At 38.3% G+C, this 13,969-nt stretch overlaps 1 protein-coding gene across 1 annotated transcript in view; it reads left to right on the plus strand.

The window, feature by feature from the left end:
• The window catches only part of RNF169 (ring finger protein 169), an 80,731-nt gene that overhangs the window by 49,319 nt on the left and 17,443 nt on the right, over window positions 1-13,969 (plus strand). The window contains exons 3-4 of the mRNA XM_026010618.2: window positions 2,180-2,326; window positions 6,946-7,064. Of these exons, the coding sequence (XP_025866403.2) occupies window positions 2,180-2,326; window positions 6,946-7,064 (266 nt within the window). The remainder of the gene's footprint in view (window positions 1-2,179; window positions 2,327-6,945; window positions 7,065-13,969) is intronic.

The following is a 13,969-nucleotide window of genomic DNA, read 5'->3' on the forward strand; positions in this document are numbered from 1 at the left end:
CTTCTCTATTAGTGCGGTGGCAGTGCCTACCATAGGAACTTCCTCAAGTTGTACAAGCCAGTGTGAAGGGTATTTAACACCCTGTGAAGCAAACTTTCATCAGAGGAGTCAGTAGATTTGTGCTTCCCTTTTTCTCACCTCAGACTCAGTCTTGAGATGCATTTCATGTAGTTTCTCATATTGTCCTCTGTAGCCAATTACTGGACTGTCACACCACTTTTATTGGCTTTTTACCTCGTTGTGTTACTCTGTCCTCAACTCCTGCTCCCAAATAAGATATTAATGCATGAGCTTCTTCTCAGACTCTGTTCAGCTCCCCCATAGCAAAGAATCATGTGGCCCAAAGGTAGCTGAGTTTGTGAAGCCCTGGTATCTGAAGCCAGTGGTTTGCTTTAAAATCAAAGCCCTTTAGTATTCAATCTCTGTGACTTTTAGCTGCTGAGTGTTAATTTTTGTGTCTATAAAATGATAATGATGGATATACACAGAACCCTTAATGTTTAAGTGAGGATAGCTCTATAAACGTAGTGCCTGGCACAAAAAAGAATTCAGTACAGTGCAGCTTTTTCAAGTTTATGTGCTATTTTTGGACACTCCCTGAGGCATTTTCCTTGAATATGAAACCTCTTTCTTAGGGACCAAGTTTTCAAGTCCTTATTAAAAACTATCAAAAAGGACAAAAAAAACCCAAAACAAAACTTCTGCAGAACCTAGTATAGAGAAGACACAAACATGATTCATGTGAAGATATATTTATTTTTTAAATATTTTATTTATTTATTTATTTATTTATTTATTTATTTATTTATTAATTAATGAGAGACACAAAGTGAGAGGCAGAGACACAGGCCGAGGGAGAAGCAGGCCCCACGCAGGGAGCCCGATGCGGGACTCGATCCTGGGTCCCCAGGACCACACCCCAGACCGAAGGCAGCGCCAAACCGCTAAGCCACCCGGGCTGCCCTCATGTGAAGATTTAAATGCATATATGGGTTTTTCAATTTTGTTAATTTTTAGCTGTGATAAGATTATAGTGTGTTAGAGACTCAACGTTGCAATGGCAAGGTGGTTTCACCAGCCATAGTTGTTGTTAAAGTTCATTGTCAAAAATTTTGAGAGCAGCAATAAACAGTATTAGGGGCAGGAAGATACATTTTAAAACACTAAAAAGACCAGAGGGCATAGTATGTAAATGCTAGTAAGCACTAAACAAAATGACGCTAAATATATAAAATAGGAAATGTAATGGTTTTTTAAAAAATAGCAACATCTGTGTGTGTGTCTCTGTTGTTGTTGTTGAATTTAGGAGGTTTAGTAGCAATCCCTGGCCACCACCTACTGTCTGACAGTAGTATACATACCCATGCCCTCAGTTGTGACAACCAAAGGCGTCTTCAGTCATTGTTAGATGTACTTGGGAAGTAAAATCATCTTCGGGTGAGAACTACTGAGATAAGCCTAGATTTGATTTCTGTGGCTCTGTGAATTTGAACACATTACCTAATTCCAAAAACTTACTTTTCTCAAATGGGATAATGTATGGTTAGTGCTTAGCTCAGCACCTGACACAATAAGTGATAGCAATTCTTACAATGCTAAAACTGGTTCTCTTTTTGCTGCTCTGCCTCTCTATATTCTAGAAATGACATGCCCTTTTGTGTAGCGTATGGTCAAACCATGTATTTTAACCCACCCTCTGGACCACAAGATAATAGCATAAATTGCAGAACATTAGAACTGTAATATTTTTTTCAGTTGGCTATAGGATGAGGACCTGTCTTGCCTAACTCAGCTTCTTGGCCTTTCGTGGCTTACATCTTGGCTCTTTGCCTGACTTAATGCAACTATATCTGGTTTATGGGAATAAGGAAAGTTTAGGTTCAGCCTTTTTTGGCTCAGTGAATAAATCTTATTTTTTGATTATGTATATTAACATAACTTTTATCATTTTATACTGCTCAAGAATGCAGAGCATTTAAATATTAAGCCTTGCAGCATATGTACAGGAAGAGCCAAGTAAAAGCATTAAAAAGTAATTAAAAGTTAAGAGGGCTTTGTATCTAATAAGAAAAATAAACTGCCGTGTGATCTGTTTGTTCTGATAGACTACTGAGTAAAAGATGTTTTGAAGTCTGCTGTTGCCTAAAACTCTTCTTTCTGGTGTGATTTGTATTTTTAGCTGAGAGAGGAAAAGTTACAAGAGGAGAAAACCTCTGAAGATCAAATCCACAAGCTGTTATCAGAGGATACGGAAACAGGCAAAAGGAAAATGGATGACCAGAAAAAGAGAGATGAGCCATTAGTACTGAAGACAGATCTGGAACATGTAAGTAGATCATCGTTTTGTTGGACATCTGGCTTAAATCAGTCATTAGCACAGGTGACATGGATATAAAAATTTATGTTGGTGAGCTATGAAACCAGTAACAGTCACTGACTGTGTAGTCTTAAGTGTAGTGAAGAACTTAGCATCCAGATGAGAGCTGGAGAAAATGATTCACAAATGGGACAATAGACTTGGGTGGAAAGAGTAAAGGAACAGTTGGAGGGAAAAGGTGACTGAGTGGGAATACCTAGTGTAGAACACTACTTGTGGAAATTTTATACATATGTTGTCATTTTGACTTGTGTTATTTGATGTTTGAGTTTTTTACATCTTATATCCTCAAGTAGGTTTCCTTAAAGCTTGTATTTGATTTCCCTTTATTCTTTTAACTGCCTTAAGCAGCACAGTGCTAGGTGTCAATAGATAGGTGTCAATATTATATTTCTTAGTTTAAACTAACCTGAATTAGACTTCTAATCTTGCCAAATCTTGCCTGAATTTTTTTCATTACTTATTTACCAAGCAAATTACTGGAAAAGATTGTAAGTGTTATATGTAATGTATATAAGAGAGCACTTTTGGAAGGCCCACTGGATGCTCAAATGGATAATTTTAATTGAGTTTTTTTTTCTTTAATACCTTGTATTGGATCAGACATTTTCTGTTGCTTGTTATGTGTACTTAAGATATCTTTAGAGTCATAATCTTTTAAAATAGTTTGTGATTTAAACTTGTTAGTATTTTGGGTGAACTTTCTAATTATCTGGGATTAATAAAGTTTTATATATAAGACAGACAACATAGAATAGTGGAAAACAACATCTCTGTTCCAGGAGTCTGCCTCTTAAACCAGTCCCAGCCTTGTAACTGTGCACTTTGGGCCAGGTTACTTAATTCACTGTGCTTTTGCTTTACTCTTTGCAAAGGCATTTTTCCTGAACTTCAGGAAATGAAATTATTTAAGCTTTCTTGAATTGGATGGTATTTGCTGCTGTCAACATGCATGTGCATTTTTGATCCCAGTTATAATAAAAATAATCATTGTATTTAATTCTTATTAAAAGTAATCACTTGAAAAAAAATAAAAAAAATAAAAGTAATCCCTTGCATTTTGGAGGGTTTCACCCTTCTAAAAGATTCAGTTTAACAAACATGAAATGCTTATGTACTCTTAACTGCTCTGTTCATTGGGAACTACAAAAGGAAAAAGACTGAAGAGCATGCAGTTAAGCTAGGAAGGCAAGAGAGTAACATATGATAGTCTTGTGCATACGGTATGTTGTCTGACTAATAGGCCCAACTATGGTTTGTAATCTCTAAACTGCAGCTCTGCCTCTTCCCTCCCAACAGGACTGTCCTTTAGAGCCGTTAGGCAAAATGGCCCAGAAGGACCTTTCTCTTTAGGACAAACTGATCTTGACAAAGAGAGCTTTCCCTTCACTGTGGTCCTTTGATAGAAAGAACCTGCTGTTTTTAGCCTTGCCAGATCCAGGTTTCCTCCAGGAAATGATCTTTAGTATTAATTCATGTCAAGGCCAGGAAATTGCTCTAATTACTTTTTCTTTTGCCACCACCAGCTTTGACATAGAAATCAACTACATTTTGTAATTTTAAAAGGATTGTAATGTAATTGTAATTTTAAAAGAAATCAGGAAGTATAAATCCTCAGACTTTTTTTTCTTTGATAATAGCCAGTTTCACAATTTTTTTTTTTTTTAAAGATTTTATTTACTCATGAGAGACACAGAAAGAGACTCAGAGACAGAGGCAGAGGGAGAAGCAGGCTCTCTGTGGGGAGCCTGATGCAGGACTCAATCCCAGGACTCCAGGATCACGACCTGAGCCAAAGGCAGATGCTCAACCACTGAGCCACCCAGGTGCCCCAAGTTTCACAAAATTTTATATGCAAAAACAGATTGAATAAAATCTGTCCTTATGAACACTGAAAGTTTTAGATTTTTGTGATTTTGCCTCTTTCTCTGTTTGCTTTTGTCTTTTTGGGGACTTTTAAATGGCTCTGATTTTGCCTTAAATATGTGTTTAAGGGGGATCCCTGGGTGGCGCAGCGGTTTGGCGCCTGCCTTTGGCCCAGGGCGCAATCCTGGAGACCCGGGATCGAATCCCACGTCGGGCTCCCTGCATGGAGCCTGCTTCTCCCTCTGCCTGTGTCTCTGCCTCTCTCTCTCTCTCTCTGTGACTATCATGAATGAATAAATAAAATCTTAAAAAAAAAAATATGTGTTTAAGGGTTTTTGGTATTGGAAAAATAATTTCATTTAGTTCAGCCAAGACTACATATGAATCAGGACCAAAGAGAGGCTCAGAGAGAGACTCAGTGGAAAGCGAGCTGAAGGATTGTATTTTATATAGAGAGCATTATGATTAGAGTTCGAACTAATCATTTTACTTTCCTGCCTCGAAGTAATCATTTTACTTTCCTGCCCCAAAAGACTTGGTAATTCCCCATTTCCTATGGGATTAAACTAGAATTCTTAACCCCAACATTCATTTCTTTAGTATTGTTCTAACTGATCTTCCCATCGTTGCTCATACCCCAGGATCCTAGAGAACAGAGCTATTTGCTTCCCCGCAAATATATAACTTTATGCTTTTCCTCCTTAGAGTCTTTGCTCTTGCATTTTCATCTAATTGAAATGTCACCCTGCTTACCTGTTGAAAGGCTATTCATCTGTCCATGTCCAGTTCAAAAGCTGTCACCTTCCTGGAACCCATAGGGATTCCTTACTTATTTCTTCATTCCTATTATTTACTCTATCCCCTTCCAACTTTGTAGGTTTTACAGGATTTATTTTACTCTTCCTGATGTTATGGTTGCATATTTGTGTTTCTCTGCTAGATTTTAGAGTTGGTTGAGTAAGGGAAATGTGTCTTAGCTATTTAAAATCTCCCACAGTATCGTGTATATCACAGGTGTTTAATACATGTTAATCAAGTTGAATTCAAATGGAGGAAGGAAAGTACTTACTCTAGAAGAAGTTATTACCATCTCTTGTTATTAGTTTGGAGTGGAAATAAAATGGATATGACAACTCACTATGATTTGTTATGGTACAGTTAATATCAATAAGAGTGTGAATTGTTAGAAAATAATTTGATATAATAGTTAGAGACATAGCAAAGAAAAGGTGAAAAATTGCTCATCATCCAACAACTTAGAGATAACCGTTATGAACATTTTGGTAACTATCCTTTGAGACTTCTTTTCTAAGTGCATATAAAGAAACTTCAAATGTAAATTGAAAGACTCAAAAAAGAATATCTAAAATAAAATGAAGGTAACTGAATGAGTATTCACAAGATGGAAAAAGTTGACTCTGGGGATATTTAGAAGCCCTTGCAGAGAAAGTGGCATTTAAGATGCCCCTGAAGGATAATACCCTCCAGTCCTATCCACGTTGAAGCAAATGGGGGGTATTTGTCATTTCTAATGGCTGAGTAATATTCCATTGTGTATATAGACCACATCTTCCTTATCCATTCATCTTTCACTGGACACTGAGGCTCCTTCCACAGTTTGGCTATTGTGGATGGACATTGCTGGTATAAACATTGGGGTGCAGGTGTCCTGCCGTTTCACTGCATCTGTATCTTTGAGGTAAATCCATTGGCAAATCGAACCCCAATAAAAAAATACACAAAAAAGGTTGCTCCTGAAGGGCCAATGAGTACTTTTTAGGCAGAGAATATGGAATAGGGGTTTTAGGCAAAGGGAATAGCATGTCCAGGAGAGTAGACTTTGAAAGGCTATGATGGTACATGTAGAGTAGAGAGTAATTTGTGTTAGAGCTCAAGGAGTTTCCTTTGTGGGAAACTGATGAGAGTAAAATTATGAAAGAAGGTGGGTCTAGTTTATGAAGATTATTGTATCATGCTGAGGTGTTTCTTATCCTGAAGTCACCAGCAATTAAGCTGGGGAGTAATAGGCTTATATCTGTGTGCTTGATAGTATGGTAGGAATAGAGGGAAGAAAGGCTAAAGAGAGCAAGACCAGTAAGTAGTTTATTGCAACAGTCCAGGCGAAAGAGGATGAGACTCTAAGGAAAGGCATTGACAGTGAGTATACATGGGAAGAGTTAGATCTGAAAGACATTTTAGGAGTAGAATGGGGTGGAACTAGCATGGAGGCAGCTTGGAGACGGACACTCTGGATTTAAGTACTGGTGTTTGCTACTTATTAACTCTACAGTCCTAGGCAAATTAACTATTCTGAGCCTCAGTTTGCCACCTGTAGAAGACAAATAATCTCTTCTTTGGGCTTGATATTAAGCATTAATATAATATCGCAAAATATTGTGTGTATTCAAAACCTCCATACAGTGTTATTATGACTTTGAGGAAATGGAAAGGGAAGAGTCAAGAGATGACATTGAGGCTTCTAGCTGGATTGATAGCAGGGCTTAGAGAAGAAAATAGTGAATTGAATTTTGGATATATCAAGTTTGAGCTATGTTTGAGATACTCATATTGGGATCTCCAAAAGGCAGTTAGAAACATGGGTGCTCAGAGAGAAATGACCTATAATAGCTGTGAAACAATAGCTATGGGAGATTCCATGGGCACACCAAATAGACAGTGTTGTTTCTCTTGTCTCCTACCAGTGTCCTGCACGCCTCTCAGATTCAGAGAATGAAGAACCTTCCCGAGGCAAGATGACGCAGACGCATCGCTCAGCATTTGTTTCCAAGAACAACTCCTACTCCTTAGCTTTCCTGGCAGGGTAAGAGACTGATACTGAATTCAGTTCAGGTTCTTTCGTTTTGGAGTATGAGACTAAAGGGCCTGGGGGGAGCAAAAGTATTTGTTGCAGCCACTTTGTGGGGAGGTGTGTGGGGGAATGATGTGGGAATTGGTTTTCATATATCCATTAGGAACAAGGGACTGATCTAAAAGTAATTTTTACCTATTTCTGGTGTCCTTGAAGTAGGATTATGCTAATTTCTGAGCTGCAGAGTGTGATCTTTCTATCCTGGGAGCGAAGGACAAAGACAGCTTCTGCTATTGATATCCATGGGATTCTCTCCTCTCCGTGGCCTTTTCTCTCTTAGTAGAAAGTTCTACTAAGGCCAGAGTTCATTTTATGTTCCATGCCTAGAAAGAACTAAAATATATCTCGAATAGGTTCTAAGACAGCAAACTGAAAAGTTTTTAAGACACTTGTTAAGGAATCTCTTGATCCTTTAGACTTCACAGGCTATAGGAGGAAAGAAGGGAGGAATTGGATGATGGAAGGAAAAAGAGAAGGAGAGAGGGAAGGAAAGAAGGGATACATAAATGGAAGGGAAGAAGAAATGGAGGAGGGGTGGTAGGAAGGAATCATTCATTTAGCAGACATTTTATGAACAGTTAAGTGCCATGCTTTCTGTTTTAATATAAAACAAAAAGATATAATCTTATGCGATTTTGTTGTCTGGTTAAAGCTGGCATTGCTCACCCTTATATCTACGGTTCCTCTCCTTCCTAGTAGCACTATGAAGTAAATCTCTCTTTCTTTCTGTCCCTGTGGACATATACCTATTTATTTTATTCTTTTATTTTAAGGCTTTTTATTGCTAATCACTAATAAATATGACCCAAAAGAACTACCAACTTTAAGAATGTTATAAAGTATGAACTATTATGATCCCTGATGTAGTTTTTATATCTGAATCTTTTTTGTATGTGTTGTTTTGGAACAGTCTGATTTTCCTGTTGTTTCTGAAAGTAAAATTCACTAACTCCCCACTTTCCCTTAAATGCCTCCCCTTCTCTAGGTAATGGTAACTCCTTCTTCCAGGAAGGCTCTTTCCTAGAGTATTTATTCATTCATATGACATTTGTTTAGTGGTCACTGTATTGTAGCCACTTAGGTTTGATTGATGCAATCAGAACTCAATAAGTAAGATGTAAGCCAGTGTACTTTCCATTTATGGAAAAGATCAAACTCTTACATCGTGCATATGAGCTTGAACTGCAGATGCCCTCTAAAGTTAAAAGTTTCAAGATTACTTAACTAAGAATTTTTCAGCGCTGATTGTATATATGGATTTCCCCCCATTTATAGCAGGCATATTTTTTTTTAAAATTTTTTTTTTTTTAAATTTTTATTTATTTATGATAGTCATCACAGAGAGAGAGAGAGAGAGGCAGAGACATAGGCAGAGGGAGAAGCAGGCTCCATGCACCGGGAGCCCGACGTGGGATGCGATCCCGGGTCTCCAGGATCGCGCCCTGGGCCAAAGGCAGGCGCTAAACCACTGCGCCACCCAGGGATCCCGAGCAGGCATATTTTAATGTTTATAAGAGAGGTCTGCTGAAGAGAGACAAAGATCATATCATTCATTCAATTAAGCCACAATAAATATTCCCTAAAACAAATAAATGTTGCTTTTAGGTAGTCTGTGATTAGTTAATTAATATAATTTGAAGTCACTTAGGAAAAAGAATTTTTTTTAAAAAATCCAAATGTATAATGCCAAGGCCAAATTACCCCAATTAGTTATCACCAATTCTAGTCTCTACTTGTAATTCATTCTTTTAAAAGAGGTAGCAAGTAAATGTGTCATTACTTAGAAATGCCTAGCAAGGTACTTAGAAAATTCTTCTCTAACGGGTAAAAATGTAGCTTTTAAAATTAAAATTAAATTTTTTTTAAAAAAGATTTATTTATTTGTTTGAGAGAGAGAGCCCGAGCAGGAGGGACAGTGGGAGAGGGAGAGAGAATCTCAACCAGACTCTGTGCTGAGCACAGAGTCTGATGCTGGGGCTCCATCCCATGACCCTGAGATCACAAGACCTAAGCCAAAACCAAGAGTCAGATGCCCAACTGACTGCGCCACCTAGGCGCCCCATGGTTTGCTTTTGATTATGTGTGGCTCTGGAATCTATGTAATATATCCTCTTTTCCTGCCCCTTGGCTCACTATTGGCTTTACTCTATATCTCCAAGCCATACAATGGGACTAATTTAAAGGAAAAGCTTCACTTAACATTTTACTATTAAGGAGTGTTTGCAATTTGTCTTACACATTTCTGGATTTCAGCATTCCTTCTTTCCAAATATCCAAGGCTGTGGACTGAGTTCAGTTATTAGTATAGTTATGAAAACAATTCATTGGATTTGGTTGGTAGGCTTATCTTTTTAAGACATAGTTTACTGATGTCATGGAAACCTTAGACTGGAAAATCGATTATGGTTAATACTATGATTTGCCTCTCTTATTTAGTCAACATGCTTTTTCCTTAGATAAGAAAATATTTAAATTTCAGTTCCAAAGGATACTTAGAAAAACAATATGGACTTGTTAGTGCTAAAATTGTTGCCAGGTGGACTGAGGAGACCCTTGGCCCTGAGGCCTCAACGCAGCCCATCTCAAAGATGTCACTGAAGGCTCTTGGTCTCCTTGCAAGAAAGAATTCAAGGATAGACTAGACACAACAGTTGAGTGGTGCAAGTAGGAGAGTTTATGAAAGTGAGAGTCCACTCTTGAGTTGTGAAAGCAGGCAAGCTCAGGGATTGCTGCACACCCTGGGGATTGGGTTTCTGTCTTTTATTGACAGTCGTTAACTAGAGGATGGAATATTTATTACTTGGGGAGGGTATTTCTTGGGAGCAGGGTTTCATTACATTTTCTCCCTTACTTGATCAGAGTCTCTGGCCTTCTTTGTCTTGGGTCTGTTTGGTTTGATCTGGCTTCTGTGGCTTTTGTTTTTGGAGCCCTGCCAGGGCAGGTGTCTAACTCTCCCTGATAGCGGTAGTGAGCGGTGACACACCTCCTCCTCTTGGTTGGCCTCCAGGTGTCCTATTAAAGTCTAAATAACTGCCTGCTCTAACACAATGAGATGTGGCTTATGAATATATTAAAAAATAATTAACATGGTGATGGTTGCACAACAGTGTGACTATAAACTTAAAACAGTTAAAATGATAACTTTTATGTTATATATATTTTACCACATTAAAAAAGTGTTAGCATTTTTAATAGTTTTGGGGTTTCAGATGCATTTCTTTCTATGTGTTAAGCAACAACAAAAGAAGAGGTTTTCTCTGTAAGTTGTTTTTCTAAAGAGAGGTCATACGTAATAACTTTGGAAGTTTTTACAACTGTATTTAAATCAAATCAATCTGCATTTGTTTTACTTACCTGCTTTATTAACTTTTCTTTTTTAAGCCTAAAGGCATGGGAGGTAAGAGTGAGTTAGGTCTGATCGGATGGTTATTTTGGAAGGAATCCATTAATCGATTCTGGCTATGAATCTTGCCAACAGCTCAATCTCTTTTATGTGAAAAAAATCAAAAGCAAAGAGGGCGGCTTTAAAGCACTGTTCATAAAATTTTATAGTCCTATTGAAAATGAAACTTCTTTCAAGTAGCAAACAGAGTAATAGTTAATCCAAGATCATTTCTAAGTTAATCACAAAATACATGTTAATTGAAAAAAATTAACTTGAAACAATATATATAATTGTAGTTAAAGTTTTATCTTTAAATATTGAGAAACTGGCTTGTTTGTTTAAATTTATTTCCCTTCATTTCTCATTCCCTTCTTCCCCACTAGAATTATTATTATTATTTTTCCCCCACTAGAATTAAACAAAAAACCTGGTTGCAAATTCTTCGAAAAGCTCAGGCTGGAAAACTTTCTCTATTGAGGTAGTGTAGTGTCTTTTCAAAAGGCCATGTGTCCATTTGAATTTTCCTCTTTGCTTTTGCTATCACGAAGTTTAGGATTAGGACAGGGTTTCTTTTTTTTTTTTTAATATAATTTTTTTATTGGTGTTCAATTTGCCAACATATAGAATAACCTCCAGTGCTCATCCCATCCAGTGCCCCCCTCAGTGCCCGCCACCCAGTCACCCCCATCCCCCGCCCACCTCCCCTTCCACCACCCCTAGTTCATTTCCCATTCAGGAATCTCTCATGTTATGTCTCCCTTTCTGATATTTTCTACTCATTTTTCTCCTTTCCCCTTTATTCCCTTTCACTATTTTTTATATTCCCCAAATGAATTAGACCATATAATGTTTGTCCTTCTCCGATTGACTTATTTCACTCAGCATAATACCCTCCAGTTCCATCCATGTCGAAGCAAATGGTGGGTATTTGTCGTTTCTAATGGCTGAGTAATATTCCACTGTATACATAGACCACATCTCCTTTATCCATTCATCTTTCGTTGGACACCGAGGCTCCTTCCACAGTTTGGCTATTGTGGACATTGCTGCTATCAGCATCGGGGTGCAGGTGTCCTGGCGTTTCACTGCATCTGTATCTTTGGGGTAAATCCCCAGCAGGGCAATTACTGGGTCATAGGGCAGATCTATTTTTAACTCTTTGGGAACCTCCACACAGTTTTCCAGAGTGGCTGCACCAGTTTACATTTCCACCAACAGTGCATGAGGGTTCCCCTTTCTCCACATCCTCTCCAACATTTGTTGTTTCCTACCTTGTTAATTTTCCCCATTCTCACTGGTGTGAAGTAGTATCTCAATGTCGTTTTGATTTGTATTTCCCTGATGGCAAGTGATGCGGAGCATTTTCTCATGTGCTTTTTGACATGTCTGTGTCTTCCTCTGTGAGATTTCTGTTCATGTCTTTTGCCCATTTAGGACAGGGTTTCAATTCAGTCATCATGACTTTCCAACCTGGCCTATAATTAAAAAAAAAAAAAAGACTTTTGGTATACTTTTTCCATATTTATTACTTAATGTGATCTTTACCCTCCACTAAGGCTCAGTATTTATGTATTTTTGCAGTAAGTCGTTTTGGATTCTTCTTGGAAATAGGGCATAATCATAAAAAGGAATATAATTAAACCATCTATCCTCTTTCTAGTTTAAAAAATGAAAAAAAAGTAATCTCAGTATTGTCATTCCATACAAAGTTGTATCTTAAGTAAATGGCGCCTACGAAGATTTCTGGCACATGATAAGTTCAGTGACTATTGCTGCCAGTCTTGCTATATTCTTTTATTTTTATGTATTTGAGAGAGAGAGCAAGCATGAACAGGGGAAATGGGCTGAGGAGAGGCATAGGGAGAAGCAGACTTCCTGTTGAGCAGGGAGCTGATCAGAACGTAGCCTCTTAGAGCTGAGAAGGATCTTAAGTATTATCTTACCTAATTATTTTGTTTTATTGATGAGAAAACTAAAGCCTGGAGAGAGAATATGATTTGCCACATAGTAGGAATATGAGTTAGAACTGAGGTTTCTAAGTTCATTCCACTCTACCCCTTGTCCCCCATCACCGTCTTCTTTTTTTTTTTTTTTAAGATTTTATTTATTTATTCATGAGAGACAGAGAGAGAGAGAGAGAGAGACAGACAGACAGACAGACAAAGGCAGAGACAAAGGCAGAGGGAGAAGCAGGCTGTAAGTGGGGAGCCCAATGTGGGACTCGATGTGGGACTCGATCCCGGGACCCCAGGATCATGCCCTGGGCTGAAGGCAGGTGCTAAACCGCTGAGCCACCCAGGGATCCCCTCCCCCATCACCTTCTTATAGACCCCTCTACTGCCTCTGGCCATCTTCCCACTAGACTTTAAATCCATGGCAAGCAGGGACAACATTTTGTTCACCTTTATAGTTGCAGTGCTCAGTACAGTGCCTGGCCTGTAGGGGAGGCTCAATAAATACTTGGTGAATATTTGAGTATGATAGGTCTTGTGCCTGTGGGTAGGTTAAACTGGAGTTTTGTCAGAATTGATTGTCAAACTTGCAACATAGGAGGGAGAGTTCTGGGAGCTGTAGAGGAATTGACTGGCTGGTAGCTGTTTTATAGACTAGATTCCATAGGATTAAGATAGGATTTAGGGAGTCTAGTGACCACAGTGGTAAGGCTTATATGTTATAAAGTTGCTTTAACCCTTCTAATGCATTAACAATAGCTTATGGTGATGCTTTCTATAGAGTCTATAAAAGAAAAATCTGTTTCCCACTGAGTAATAATTAAGCCTTAATTAAGTAGAAATTAACCACATTATTTTGTTTTCTAATGTCCAAGTACTTTAATCCTGAGTCTGTGGTTCCGAATGGGGCACATCAAAAAACACCTAAGGTGTTTATTTTAAGGTGTGTTTGAGGAGATAGAGGCAAAGACTGACAGATTCAGCAATATTAAATGCATTCCCAGTGAGTGTTGGAGTAAATTAAATATTCAGACTTGTCCCTCTTCCTGAAAATGAACAAATGAAAATACAGATACTTTCAGGAATCAGATACCAAACAGACACACAAGTGTTATGATATTGGAGAAGCAGCTCTAGAATTGATGAAAGGAGGTAAAGCCAGAGAGGTGGGGATGGGAAGCCTCGTCTAGGGAGTTGGTAGGGAAGTAGCAGTGTGAGCTCAAGTAAACTCACTTTACCCCCCCCCCCCACCCGTCTCATCTATGTAAAATGCAGGTTGTTATGCCTACCTACTGCTGGTCAGGGTTTTTTACTGGGTGGTTTTTAAGATTCTTTTGACCTCTAAAATTGAAGCCCCTAGAAGTGGCTTAAAGAGTGGAGAAAATGAGGCCATGGCATGAAAAGAAAGCAGTGAGGGCAATTGGAAAATTCCATAAAAATCTAAGATTTAGACTTAGCACATTGTGTGAGGGGAGTAGTCCAGCAGTAACCATGAGAGAGAGGAGACTATGAGAGAAAGA

This window comes from Vulpes vulpes, chromosome 11, assembly GCF_048418805.1.
Source record: "Vulpes vulpes isolate BD-2025 chromosome 11, VulVul3, whole genome shotgun sequence".
NCBI classification, from domain to species: domain Eukaryota; kingdom Metazoa; phylum Chordata; class Mammalia; order Carnivora; family Canidae; genus Vulpes; species Vulpes vulpes.